Consider the following 14,948-nt stretch of genomic DNA (forward strand, 5'->3'; position numbering starts at 1 on the left):
TCATCTTAATGTTAAAATTAAGACCTTTTCAAAAGTACCGAGAGCTCCTAAAACGCTGTTCATACAAAGTCGATCTGTGCTCGGTTAGGCTGTGCTGGGGCCGGCCGATCACCTCCGCTGCTCTCTGTGCACTCGTGGATGTAGCAGAGCCACGGTCGGGCCGTGACGCTGGAGGCACGCTGAGCTGCTCGGCAGTTGGCAGAGCTGCCACATCTCCCCAAAATCAGCGCCCTTCTGGCCTGGGTTTACCTCTGCAGTGTGCGGAGCAGATGGGAAATGAATCACCGGCAATGAGGCACTTCTCCGCTGCGCTGGGTTTGTCCCTGCTAACGTTACAATGGCTTTTCTTCCAGTGGGAAATAATTCACTGCTTGCAGAGAAATTACCTAAGAAAATAAGGGCTTTTTCCTTAAGTATGTTCTTTTGGCAGAAACATTCAGCACATTCTTCCTCCCAAAATGTCATATACGTCGTACTAATGAACTTTAGCTGACCCTAAGAAGTTATTTCGTATGCATAAGCAGTAAAGCTGGCTCGAAAAATGCAGTTACTGAGATAGATTTAGAATCTCCTGAAGATCAGGACAGTGTTTGCTATATGGTTGCTTAATTTTGTGACAGTGATAGAAACAGCTAACATTGGTGGTATTTACTCAGGTAAAAATACACCTTCCCGGTATATTTCATATAAAATTTATTTTATGAGCAGAAATAACTACTCTCTACTTTGGGAGGTTATAAGCTGAATGCACTTGGAAAGGTACGCTCTTCCTTTGTAACAGACACCATTAAAGTGATGCTGCCACATTTCAGTGTTGATACAGCCACTGATTTAATTTGGATCTGGCTCTGTCTATTCCAACAGGCTTCTCCCTACATATTAACAAGTTTGTATTACATGTGTTTTATATATTTAATTCCTTCTGGTCCTGCTAATCAAACTGCGTTGCCTGTTACATAAATTTTTGTCTGTGGGAATTGGTCTGGCTGGTCTCCCTCCTGTGCCGCAAGGTGTGGGAAGGGCCAGGGCACTCTGGCTGGGGTTTGGCAGGGCCTCTTCTGCCCCAGCACATCCCCGGAACTGGGATTAGCGTGTTCTGTTGTATTCCCTCCTCATCCTTGCCTGGCTCCCAAACTGCCACTGAACACCAGAGTACTCAGCTCTCAGAAAGTGGATTATAAGTGGGGATAAGTCAGATACCGTAGTTAGCATTTTTCTCTAATTCTTTGGCGTAGAAAACATACATGAAGCATTCAGCCTTACTTTCTAAAGTGCCAAGTTCTCAAATAAACTTGCTATTTTTAAAACGCATCAATACCAAACACGGTAAACCTGTTGTTAGATGTCACACCAAAGCCAGCCAGTACACTGGGACAGGTTTTAATTCTCTCAAGCAGCACGCCCCTGCTGAATATTCCTGCAGAAGCGTAGTACAGAAATGTCTTGTTAGACATTTTGTCATCAACTGAGATCATTTTTGAATTGATTTTGCTGCTACTAAACTGAAATGTATCAAATTGATTAACCACATCAATAGTCAACATTCAATATACACACACAAAGAAAAAGAAATCTATTGGCATTCTGCTACCACCAGCAGAAACAGATTGAGATGGTCCCTTTGTATCAGAGCATTAAAAAGCCCCAGGGGAAATTACTTGTAAGAGCGTTAGATGTACATATAACAATCTGGAATGACTCTGTGTGTACACGTATATAAACCAACACGTGGCAGGAACTATTTCTCCATAAAATGCCTGTTCAAAAGATAAATGCCATATTAGGCCAGAAGCATCACATAGACTCTCTTACACATTCAGGGCTAAAATTATCTGAAGCAAATTAAAGGGATTGAAAATAACATTTGTTTCCATGTTCACTTCATTTCAAACGTTATCTTATAGCCCACACCAGCACTAATGTTTCTCACAAAATCATCAAATATTTGATTTCTAATTAAACCTTTTTCTTTTCGGTGCTGGATTTGTCTTCCTGATCTTTAATTACATTTCCATCTATGCTATTCAACAGCAAAGATTTGCATTCTTACGTTCTACAGAAATCACTTTGTAAATGTTTATCAAAGACAGCTCCTTTGCCCTCTTGCTGCTCTCAGATTCACAACGCCAGCCTTATAGGCACGAGACACTGCTCTCCATAGTAATGCTCCCCTTCCTTTTATGCCTATCTTTGTAAACACAAGGCATTACTTGTTATGATTGCACTCGCTTAAATAACTTGATATTCCCTTTCACCTCTGCTGTCTTCTCATCACTTCTACACGTGTAAAATGTGCCTCTGTAACCAGTTTCAGCACACGCCTGGGGAAAGTCACTGACTTCAGTTAGACGAGGAAATTCAGAATGATTTTTGGTTACAAATGTGGAACTCTAATTTTGTCAATGTATTTATTAATGCATTAGAGTGTACCCTCCTGTTCATTTTTGAGCAGGATACAAGGGCAGGATCGGTAAGAATTGCTTAAGCAGATGGAAGGAACAGAACAGAAAAGACTCCACAAGAAAAACAATTAGGGGGAAAGCGTCAGTTGAGGGTCACCATTTCAATCAAGAGGGAGGAGGTGTGGTGAGAGGACTATTTAGTACCTATGCTATAGTCAAATAAAGACAGAAAACATTCAGTTTCACACAGGGGGAGGATGTAGCGGGGGATTACTGCACGGCTGCAGAAATCAGAGTGAGGTAGGGAGTAACAGAAAGGGAGGAAAAATGGGAGGTGGAGGAGTGAGGTGTGGCTAAGAAAAAGCAGTTACTTTTTTGTAAATGTGGAGGAAAGCCCCAAAGACCAGATTTGATTAACCTGGCCTTTTTCTTGTTGCACCATCTTCAGTCAGTTATTAGAGCAGAGCTTCAAAGCATCCAAGGGACTCTAAGCTCAGGGGCCTGCACTGCTCTATCTAGTAAGAACTACAAAGCTCCATGGTTTGTGTCGTCGTGTCAGGGTGTGAGTCCTATGTCAGAGCAGTAATTAAAGTTCAGGAAGACACTAAGGAGCGGGATAGCACAGCCACAGCTTTGCGGGACAACTAGGGGAGTCAGCGATAGAGGTGAGAGGACCCTTCAGTTTGCGTAGCGTCTGTTAAGGCTTTTGTGCAAGCAAGCACACGGTGGCATCTGGGTTTGCCACTTCCCCTTTTTATACCTCTGTTTTAACTACAGCGTGTTGCAAGTTCCTTTCAGACAGGATAAAGCAGGACACATGAAAGTCTCATGGCCGCAACACACAGAAATATTTTTAGCCTCCAAAATGAGCAAAATGAACATTCAAGCAACCCACGCTATAAATGGGAACAATGAGACGATCTGTCTACAGGCCAGAGGGTCCAAACCCCATCAGAAAGTTCAGGGTGGAAATACCACTATTGCAAGTCCTTTCTTTTAAATCTCAAAAGCAGTATTTTGATCGAAGGCAGCTTTCTTTTGAAAATGTCTTGTTTAAAATTATGTCAGGCAGGATGATGTATGATTTTCCGTCAGCGTGAGAAAAAAAGCATGAATTCATGAACTGAAAGGACCTTTTCAATCTTGTATGTTAAATTCCAGAAGGGTTTTGGTTTAAATATATATGCAATTTTAATGTAAAAAGATCCCAACATCCATCTTCCAGACACAGGCCCTGGGGGCTGGACTCTGGCCACATTAAGTCAAGAGGAGTTTTAAGGCTGCTGTGAGTGGAGGCTACATTTTACTCTAGACCTTTTTCTTGCTTCTAAATAGCACTGCATTGCAGTATACAAAGCCAAGATCACTTTAGCTAAAGGTGACATGATTTATAAATATATGATGTTATAAATTGTTCAGGACACTTTTTTCCTAAGCCACAAGGGCGACAACTTCTAATAGAGCAAATTAAATTTGAAAACACATGGCATTGTGCAAGACTTTTTTTTTTCTTCTAGAAAACGTCATATTTCTGGACTCTCAGGCTACTCTGCAGTCCCAGATCACCAGAGGTAACCAGTACTAAAACAAGGGAATATATTTAATCCAAGTGAGACTCAGGGTTTAAATATAGCATGATAAAATAGCTAAAATAATAGGCTGATAAAATAGCTAAAAGGGAAGGTAACTGCTATTAAAGAGTTAAATAATTTTCAGTGATCAGCATGTGGTAACAGTCTAGCTGTTTTTTTTTTTTCTTTGTTCCATCTACAGAAGTTTGGAAGTTATGAAGAAAATGTTCTGAACTGCTGAATTTCTGGAGAGATACCCGCCCACACACCGCGAGTACTTGCGCATTGTAAATTTTACGTTTTAATGAAAAATAGTAACTTAAATTCTGCCCACAGTAAGTAGTTATGGATTTTACTAGTAAATCTGCACAAAAAGTTTACTATTCCAAGTCTGTAGTATAGAAAATGACGTACGCACAAGATAAGTGGTAGAACCTAGCAAATCTGCACGTGCACCAGTATTAAAATAATATTAACAAACTTTTACACAGAAATCAAACACCTGTGTCTTTTTATTTTACAGATGATCCTTTCCTCCTCCAATAGTAAGCTTAATACATTATCTGCGAATTCTTACTAAGTGGAAATGTTTTTTTATTACAGCTCAAATTCCCAAGGCTACAAGATAAGAAATTCAGCCAGATAAGAGACCTAATTATGAATACAATCAGTTGCAAACATTTTATTACCTTTGATTCAATATTATGCTCCAAGTCCGACTCTTTCATTCCCATTATCTTACAGACTCAAAGAATGGCTGAGGTTGGAAGGCACCTCTGGAGGTCACCTGGTCCCACCCCATGCTCAAGCAGGGCTACGTGGAGCAGGTAGCCCAGGACCATGTCAGATGGCTTTTGAATATCTCAAAGAAGAGAAACTCCAGAATGTCTCTGGGCAGCCTGTACCAGTGCTCAGTCTCCCTCCCAGTATAAAAGTATTACCTTACGTTCAGACACAATCTCCTGTGCTACAGTTTGTGCTCATTGCCTCTTGTCCTGAACATTAGAGGATGAATATTAGGTACTGGACACGGCAATGGACTTAAACATTACTTTCATTGCCAAGACAATAATATTATTTTTATTGTTGAGACATTTTGGGAGACCAAGTCAGAATCTCATGCTTAATGTGGATTTGTTTTATGTTGAATTTGCAGCTACTCCAGCTTGGAGGGAGGGAGAAAAACCTTGGAAATTACTATCTGTGACTTCAACCAGTGGAGAAAGCCTAGAAAAATAATCATATGGTCACATTTGGAAAAGCACGTGAAACGTGCTTATACCTCTAAGAAGAGGATTTAATAGTAGACAGCAGCCTACCCAAGCACCGTGCTCCAGTAAGAAATGACCATTCTACAGAGTCAATAATTTCCATCCTCAGGAACGTCAGAAGGAACCTGGTATGGGAAGGTGAGTGTGGGGACGGAAGAAGGGCCCGGGGCCGCTGTCCGTGGTGCTGAGCAAAAAATTAAGAAAAAAATCTTCATCCCACAGAAACTCTCTAAGAGTTTCATACCTGGATGCAGGTATGTCTCACACCAGCTTTCGTTTGTCTGTTGAGGACTATCAGGTTTTCTGTGGCTTTCATAGACTATGTCTTTGAGACCGAAGCGTTTGAAGAGACACAAGGATGATATCACAAAGACAGATCATAACCACAACCACATGCTCATGAGGACATATCTGGCATCATCATTTTTTCTTAGTAACTATAGATACAGTTTATTTTTGTGGGGAAAAAAGCAGAAATGTAGCCACACACCACACAGGAAGGTAAGTTTTGCTTCCTTTCTACACAGTAATAAGAAATAAAGAACATTATTTTCAAATCTATTATTTTTGTTACTTCTATTTATCTTATTAAAAATAAAATGCAAAAGGGAAACAGAAGCAACTGAAGATTGTCCAGTTACTTCTTTTGTACTCCTGATACAATAATCTAACAAGTGATTGACAACAGGTCTTTTCCAACAGTAAGAAAACTGCCTGTACTGTGTACTACATACACATTGTTGGCAAATCCCTTCTTTGTGGCCTACAAAGCAGTAGCCTAACAGGAAAAGTGTTTCCCTTCTCACCACTCAAGCTATGTCCTTTCTCTGTCATTCTGCCCATTATATCTGTTCTCTACTGGGAGGCAGGCCCAAGGGAACACTGTGTACTATGGCACAAACACTCTGAGTTGGCCTCATCACTTTTTTCCCCCAGTGTCAAGAATGATTTATCCATTTGTACGCAGAAAGCATGACCCATTACCTGATAATTTGATCTACCTGAAAGGTTCTTGTAGTAAGAGGTTAGTAAGCATTCTGGCAGGAGGCTAGGGAGCTAACAGTGCTTTCACTGAGCACATGAACGTGTTTTAAGACAGTGACAGCCTTTGCGATAGTCCTGCTGTGGCTGGCCAATGTAGTTTACGACAAAGGAGCAAGCCAAATGGAAAGAAAAAAAAGAAAAAAAGGAGGGAGATCTGTTCTTGTATCAGGTAGGACTTTACTAATATATAACTGGTATAAATTATGGGTGAAATCAGTGGAGTCAAATCCACATAAGAGCAGGTTAGCAGACACTTAGGTAATTTGGCCTGACATTTAAAAAGAGAATTAATTTATTTGAAACATGAGATGAAATCACGCAGTGAATGCTTACAGATCTTTATCCTCTTAAGTTTATCTCCAAAATACTAAAAAGTGAAATTCTAGACTTCATAAACTCTACAATGGATATAAAAATGTTGTAGTGGCAGTTATAAGCAATGACACAGAAGGCATTCATTTGCCCTTCAGTGGTTTATGGTACCTTGTATGACCAAAGAGTAGAAAATTTTCTATGCCTTCGATATTTAAGTTCACTATTTCCTGCCCACTCTTAGCCATGTGTAAGTATTGATACTTTTGGGTTAAAATCATTTTACCTGGTTGTGGGTTTGATCACCATTTTATTCTTTTTTTTTTCTACATACCTGATAGGGGATTGTTAGTGCCTTTCATTGTGCCATTTTATTATGCCTTGCATTACGTCCCTGAATGACGGCAGATGAATGCATGTTAAGTTTTAACAGACATACGTGTAGATTGGGTATGAGTCTCAAAGAAAAAATATTTTAGTGACAAATTATCAGATCAAATCTAGTGTACTTAAGCTAAAAATATGACGTATATATATATGCTCCCAAAGTAATTTTTCAGAATAGTAATCATTCATTTTGCTCTCTCAGTCACTGCATCCCAGAAAAGTAGTACTAATCTTTCTGTCTCTTAAACTATTTCATCTGTAAATACGTTTATTGCAATTGTGGAGTCAGCTAGCTGAACCAAAACAAGTTCAAGCACGTCAATTCAATGATATCATAATTAATGATTTATCAAGCTACTGAGTCCTAGAAACACAAAATTAGGTTGTCTTCCTGGGCTGAACTGTGGTAACCACAGCCAGCAGGGCTAAGCTACAGCTTTTCAAAGCCACATACATTAGAGATCGGTGAATCAGTCCATATATAATGGATTGATTACATGGCTGGCAACTCACAGTGGCAAGAGACAAAGCCCACTTGCCAGCTATCTCCATCGTATGAAAACCGCTAACATGGAAGTTGTGGAATATCACAGAGTTTTAATGATTACAAATGAATTAGTGTCAGCATATTAGCAATGCCCAGCGTGCCCGCACTACATCTGCCAAGGCTCAGGCCAGCGTTGCAAATTCTACCTTGCCACAACTGCTGGTCCCACGTTCCGGTACAAACAGATGTTTGGTGTGCACAGTTTCAATACACATCCTGCTGCAGTAATTTGCATTTGTTAGCTCGTAGGATAACAATTTTTTATTTTATGGACATGAGATCCTTTCTGTCTTTCGTTATTCAAGTAGCTGACTACCTTTTTTGCCATTGAAGATACAGCTGGGGACCCAGCAAAGCAAAGCACTGGGAGGCTTGTACTGAGAAAGGAAATTGAAAACCAGGATTAGATTTCAGCTGAATTAAGTGGCTCTGTTGTGACAGTGGTTTCTCAAAATACTTCATAAATTTCCCTCTCCCATCTGTATAACTGCTTATTGCTAACATATTTTGGGATGTTAGTTTTGGCATAGTTGCTTTCTGCCTTTTTGGAAAAGAGAAGGAAAACCTCCCCAGAGGGTCTAGATTTCATTTTGACTTTCTCCCTCCTCCCAATATTTGTTTGGGAGACTCCATACTGCTCAGCACAGTGTACTTTTACACAAAAAGCTAACCATAAGTATATTTCTTAGCGCACCAGCAACACTGCTTATGCGAAAGAAATGGAGTTGTAATGAGTTTGCCCCATTTCTCAAAGTCCTTGTTCTGGAATGTAGGCCAAGTTGAGGACTTGGCAAATGGATTGGTAATTTCCTTACTCTGCTCACCTGCTGCCAGCTTGGATTTTCTAAACATGAAACTTCAAGAGAGTGCAGAATTACAGACTGCTCCAGCAGTGGTTTTTCTGCTCAGAAGTTTCTTTCTCCATCCTCAATTTACCTCATGCTACAGCAAAAAACTTAGCTCACACTCCAAATGGTGCATTTAATTCAGCCCAAGCCTTTTTATTTGTCTAAGACAATCAATTACTCTCCCATCCACATTTCAGCAGCTCAAGGTTAGTTGTCCCTGCTTTGTTCTGGCCTTATGCCCGCCCTGCCCGAAACCTGTCAAGGACACACTAAATGGACTGGGTTTTCTTGGCCTTCAGCAATGGTCCCTGATTTTTCAAAGGTTATTGGCACTCGGCGCTAGAAAAGGGTAAAACAATATTGCCGTCTTCCTTTGCATTAAACGAGTGCGATGCAGAAGGGAGGCGATTAGCTGCCTTAGTGCCAACTAAGCGGCAACGCCAGCGTTCCGGCTGCATTTTCCACACCAATATGCAACTCCCAGATGTACTCATTTTCCCGAAAGACCTCAAAGCATCGGAAACGGTTTTCCAAAGACGGCTGCTGATGGAGAAGCCCTGAGAGCTTCCAGGAGTCTCTTGCGCTGGGTTTGAGGGACCTCTTGTGGTGGCCGAGCCGCTCCAGAGGCGGATAAAAACGAGACCCACATCTATTTCTCTCATTACGGCAGCTCGGCTCGTTTAATACAAGAGACATCAGCGCATAGCCCAATATTGAGACACAGTTTATCATCCCCGCCTCCAGCTATGAACACGAGGCATATAAAAATAAAACGATGCTCGGTAATATTTCAGTAAATGTTTTCAAATCCAGTGCAGCCCACCTAACCGAGGCGTCACAAAAACAATGGCAGCTGGAAACAGTCCACCTAGCTTCAGTTTTAAACTGGCTGACTCTGAAATTGAAGGCAGAGTTAAACTAACAATGACCGCCTCCTTGTGCAGAGGCTTCAGCTGCTCTGAGAACCCCGCTAGCAATGATTTCTAGACTTCTAGTGAATTTGGAAGCCACCAAGCACTGCCCCGTGACTGCCAACAAAGCTTCACGTAGCTGACCATCACGCACTTGTAGCAAGGACCCGAAGCACCCGCTCACATCCATCCTGCGTGGCCCAGTCAAATGGTGCCATCGATCTTCTTTTATTTATTTGTCTAGCACACACCATGGCAAATTTTATCTCCTGTGTTTTTTGGAAGCTATTGAATTATTTTCTGCACTCTGGTCCACAGCTTCCTCAAAACTGATGTGTTCTGTCTCAAAGCTGAAAGCAACGTTTATAGAGTCTATATCTCTCTGTTGATTTATTGACTTAAAAATCCCCCTCCTGGGACAGTCACAAAGCCACGTAATATTTTCAAAAATTGGCTTTATATTTGGATTTCCAGTTTAGAGTCACTGTAATAGGAGAACTACAGCCTGCAGCCAGTTGCCACCCGGTATGCAAGGTGTTGTATTTCTTCCAAAAACGAGTTTAATTTTTAACCCCTAGACCAACTTCTCTACATCTCTTTTAGTGAAACAAAACAATACCAGAAACCATGTTGATTTGCTGGAAAAACACCACAGTTTGCTACATATTGCTGAGATCTGTCTTCCAGTTACACAAGCCCAAGGCATGGTCACACATTTTGCCGTACATGAACGAGGCACATTACTTGCATGTTCATTTGAGACACTACTATTGCCGTATAAGTCCCTCCTTAATGCTTAGCCAACAATTCAGCTTTCATTTATCCGAAGTCCAGGAACCCAGGAAAAAGGAGGCAATAGGAAGACGCGCCCAGACGCGGCACTCACCGGTGTGCTGCTGTCGGAAAAGGTGTTCATGCTGATGGACCTGCTCATCTTGTCCGAGGACAGCGAGGGCGGCGAGGGGCTGCGCTTGTCCAGCTGCTCGTGGTGCAGGTCCTGGCGCTGCAGGTATTCACGCCATGCTCGCTGGATGCTGGGGCGAACACCAAAGCACAGCGTTAGGGAGAACGCAGCAGCGAGAAGGATTTAAAATACACATTCTCAATGAAAGAGGTGGTTTTTGGCGGTTTTACTTTTGCGCACTTTGTTTTCCTGTTTGGGAAATTATGACACACGGCTACCTTTTCTTAGCCACTACTTAGAGATACTTGTTAAGTGGAAGCAATTCTTTATTTCGAAGCCTTAAACTCACAGAAGTGACTTAAATCTGAGCCTATGCTTAGCTCAGCAATTCTCTTACACTTTGCACAGAAAAAGGCAACAATCTGCTTAGAAGAGTGAACAGCCTTCAAAATCTTTTATTCACGCCAGCTTTCAGTACCGCAACATAGACCCGGCTGGAACTGCAGCATCCTTCGCAACCAGCTCCCTCCTGCTGTAGCTGGGGACCCCAAACCTGCCGCCAGCGGGGAGCCAGGGCCGGGCTCGGCAGGTGGCAGTGCGGGATCACGGAATCACAGAGGCAGAGTCGTTAGGGTTGGAAAAGACCTCCAGGATCATCTGGTCCAACCGTCCCCTTAACACCAATGTCACCCACTAAACCACGTCCCTAAGCACCCCGTCCAACCTTTCCTTGAACACCCCCGGGGACAGTGACTCCACCGCCTCCCTGGGCAACCCGTCCCAGTGCCTGACCGCTCTTCCTAAGAAATTCCTCCTGATTTCCAACACCCTCCTGGTGCAGGTGCTGCCCAGCAAATCCGTGCCTGTAACAGCAGTGGCAGGAACGCAGAGCTAAATTCTGACCCCAGACTCAGCTGTGCTGCTGCAGCATAACAGGGCTGAAAAAGCTCCTCGTAGGATGCTTAAGCGGTTGAGATTGTATTCAAAATAAATATGAAAATATTTAATATAAATGTGGGCACCAGCCCCACGTGCTCCCAATGGCCTCGGCACGCTCAGCACCCAGCCAAACTGTATTGCAGTAAATACACTTTGCTTTTTATAAAAATCACACCTTCACACCTCAAGCATTTATACTTTGCATTGTCTCAGCTCCGTGCTCCACTGCAAAATATAATCAAGTAGTATTTATGTATTTACACACACTTTCCATTTTAAATGAGTAATATTTTTTTTTTTTACCCCTCTCAAAAGCTCTCTGAAAATTTGTTCTTTCATCAGCCTTAAATTTGCATGACTAAAAGACACTGGCTGGATTTTAATTCGAAACTTCTTGTCCTTTAAATATTTTAACACGGCATTAATATTTTAACCACCTTTACAGCGAGTTAGCTGCAGTTTTCAACTGGAAGCGAACTTCAGCATGCGCTGCAGCAAGGCATACGGCTCTGTGCAGCACTACACCCGGGCCTGTCGTCTCAGAATTTTGCTACTGAATTGTTTAGGGCTTCAGCATAAAGGCATTCACATTTTTGAGGCAAGTGAAGCCTTGTTTCCAGCTTTCTGCTGGGAAGACCAGCAGCAGAAGCAGAGAGCTCTGATGGATACCTGGGTACGTGCTAATTTATATCCCTGGTATTCCGCGTGTCCTGACACAGCACAGACAAGCCTTTTAGAATAACTGACCCCGTGGTAAACTATCAAACACATGGGAAATGTTTTACAAAGGATAAAATGATGGCGTTTGGGAAGCTGGAGGAGTTTCTTAGCGTCAGGTGTGCACCGTGGCTGAGTGCTAGCTGCTGCTTCGCCTTCCAGCCAAGAGCTTAACTACCTTCCTGAATTGAGGCTTTTTTATACTTAGAGTTACACAGAAATCTGGGATGGACACAATCTGGGTTCCGAGGTTCAGGAATCTGACAAACCCGGCTGCATTTAAATGCAGAAACCCCATTCTTGGGTACTTACATTTTCACTTTTGATTCCAAGGGCTGTAAGTTGACGTGGTACTTTTCAATATTATTTTCTTCATCCATGGCAAGCTGATGGCTATGAAAAAGAAACGAAAATGGGTTTAATGCATCTCAGCATGACACTTTTGCAATCACTGTGAATTAATTCAGAAAATTTGACAGGCCCATACAAGAGCTGCTTATTTTAAAGTGTTGCTGTCTTTGGGGAAAGGCATCTGGGTCCCCGTGTCCAGCCCCGCTTGGCTGTTAACAAAAAGTAGGAATTTGGACCCACTTTTCAGATTGAAGCCTCCCTGAATCCTTGCAGATTTCTGCACTAAACCCTCCAGATGCCAGCTCCAGAGACAGGCACACCCAGCAAAGAAGCTGCTGCAAATAAAAACACTGGCAAATATAGTAGATATTCTTGCTAAATTAACTTGTATCCCTGGGGCTACATTCGAAAAGCTGGAGAGTAAAATGGAAGGTAACAATGGTAATGCTGGTAGCAAATGAATTACATCAGCAAAAGCCATACAAGAATATGAAGAAAAAATTCTTTGTAATAAATGATGACCAAGGAATCGGCGCTGCAAACTGATTGCTTTGAGAAAGCAATTTTAAAATGCTAGAAGATAAAAATCAAACACCTTGGGACGCTGCTTAGGATGGGACTGGAAACATGAATGAAAGGCCTTTGCATGGAAATTTGTAAGATTAGACCCCAACCTGTGGAGTTTTTTTTGGGACTTTACTGGACACTTAATTACATCAGTCAGCAGCAGTTTTCAGAAATTATCCTCCTGTAACTAAAAATAAGAATCGTTTATGGAATAGATGCGAAATCTTGAATATTCAGTATATTACCTAGTGAGAAATAATTACAACAAAAAGGCCTCAGAGAGGACGTGTTGCCTTATAGAAGCCATTTCACTTTAACACAAGCGAGATATCGCGGAAATCACAGAGTTACCTTTGAAGCAAGTATTTGCCATCGTTGACCTGTTCCAGGGTGTTCTGGAGCCTTTTGAGTTCTTCCTGCAAGAAGAGAAAAAAAAAGGTTTCAGTGTGCTTGCGGGGTGCCCTTGGCTGACACCAGAGATTTTCCCTCAAGCTCCCACCGCTGCGTTCCCTCGGGTAACGTCTGCAGGGTGCGAGTCCCAAGCCGCACATCCAAACCAGCTACGCAGAGACCGAGGCATTTATCAGCATATCCAGCACGTAACTGTGAAAGAAAATATCAGACCTACAAAGACAATAGGCAGGGCGAAAGAGGAAAGTGTTCTTCCATGCGTTAGGTGTGTGGCTGCTTTGATCTGGGAGGAGATGGTCTTGGTACGAGGCAAGCGAGCACCAGCCGTACTGACAGGCGCTTCTCTTTGTTCTGCAATCAAACTGTATCCAATTGCATAATTAAGAGTGTCACCGGCTGAGATTTACAGCCTGATACCTTTACCAGGCTATTTGCATCAGATCCTGTTTCAACAGGAGAGATGCCACCGACTGAACTGCGGAGCTGGGGTTCCCTGCGTCCATGCTATGGGGCCGGGACAAAGCCCCCCGTGAATTTCAGCACAGAGATAGGGCTTAAAAACTAAGTTGTGCCTGGCTTTGCTGTTCAGAAGGGATAGGAGTTGAGGGATGGGGGAGATCTGTAACTGACCTAAAACTGAAAAATGCTGCAAATAATTACTGATGAAATGTAATAAAAATAAATAAGATTTTTTTTAAAAGAAAGCTGGCACAAACACAGAATTCTAAAAGCAGGCTGTATTCCATATTAAATTGTTTTCCTGTTACCAAAACACACCTGTGGGCCACCAAGGTGGCTCACAGCAGGACGGGGAATGCCAGGCCACGTGGCAGAGCCGTTTCCTGCAGCGTTGGCTTGGCTCGCTCCCAAAGCCACCGGTGGAGGTGGCTGCCTGCCCCATTCCCACCCAATTTACTCCTAAAGGTGCATCTCTCTGCCCTGATCGTAATACATAAAAGAAATATCTTGCTCAAGAATTTCCAAGGGGCAGCACTGTCGCTTTTTAGCTGTGTTAAAATGATGCCAGGAGACCGACAGCTTGCAGGCAGAAGTGGGATTCTTAGGAAGGCTGAGACCACAAAAGGAAAAAATGAGGGTATTTTCACCTCGTATAGCTCATCGGACCCAGGGATGAATCCAGCATTTTTGCTTCCAATGAGACCATTGCTGTCTCCAGGGGCCCAGCAGATCAGCCAGCACTACTGCTTGCTTTCTCAAATACAGCTGATTTTGTGAAACAGAGAAATTTTACCTGGTGCTTTTTAATCTTGTACAAGGTTCTGCGCCATTCGACATGAAACGAGATCACAGTTGGTAGCTGATTTACTCCTAATGCAACTTTCATTCCCTCACAGCCTTGGACGGGCTATTACTGCAAAATATGTTTTATGCATAACCTAGATTTGTCAAGCTGACAAGTTGGATTTCTCCTCCGTCTTTGCCCCAGTCTTTGGCCCTCTGGGCCTCTAATTGCAGTGCCGTCCTGTTGACACGCCGAAGCTGATAAAGCACCACGCGTGGTTCAGGGGGGCCTGGCTGCTTCCCGATAATCCACCATCGGAAATGATCCAGACGTGAAATTTCTTCTTATTTTTGCCTTCCTTTTTTAATATATTTTTATTTTTTGCCTGCTCTGAGGAACTTCATCTCCTGACATATTAAGAATAAGCAACTTTCAAAATTATTTTCTTTGAAGCAGAGTTCAGTTCAGAAGATAACCTTTTACTCTCCCTTATTATTCCACTGGTCATTTTTTCAGTGTATCC

The 14,948-nt window shown here is 42.5% G+C and overlaps 1 protein-coding gene across 1 annotated transcript in view; it reads right to left on the minus strand.

Moving 5' to 3' along the window:
• SCHIP1 (schwannomin interacting protein 1) overlaps positions 1-14,948 on the minus strand; it is a 138,363-nt gene that overhangs the window by 82,490 nt on the left and 40,925 nt on the right. The window contains exons 2-4 of the mRNA XM_067002732.1: positions 13,123-13,187; positions 12,166-12,246; positions 10,180-10,327 (exon numbers count right to left, since the gene is read on the minus strand). Coding sequence (XP_066858833.1) covers positions 10,180-10,327; positions 12,166-12,246; positions 13,123-13,187 — 294 coding nt within the window. The remainder of the gene's footprint in view (positions 1-10,179; positions 10,328-12,165; positions 12,247-13,122; positions 13,188-14,948) is intronic.

Source organism: Anser cygnoides, chromosome 9, assembly GCF_040182565.1.
Source record: "Anser cygnoides isolate HZ-2024a breed goose chromosome 9, Taihu_goose_T2T_genome, whole genome shotgun sequence".
Classification (NCBI taxonomy): domain Eukaryota; kingdom Metazoa; phylum Chordata; class Aves; order Anseriformes; family Anatidae; genus Anser; species Anser cygnoides.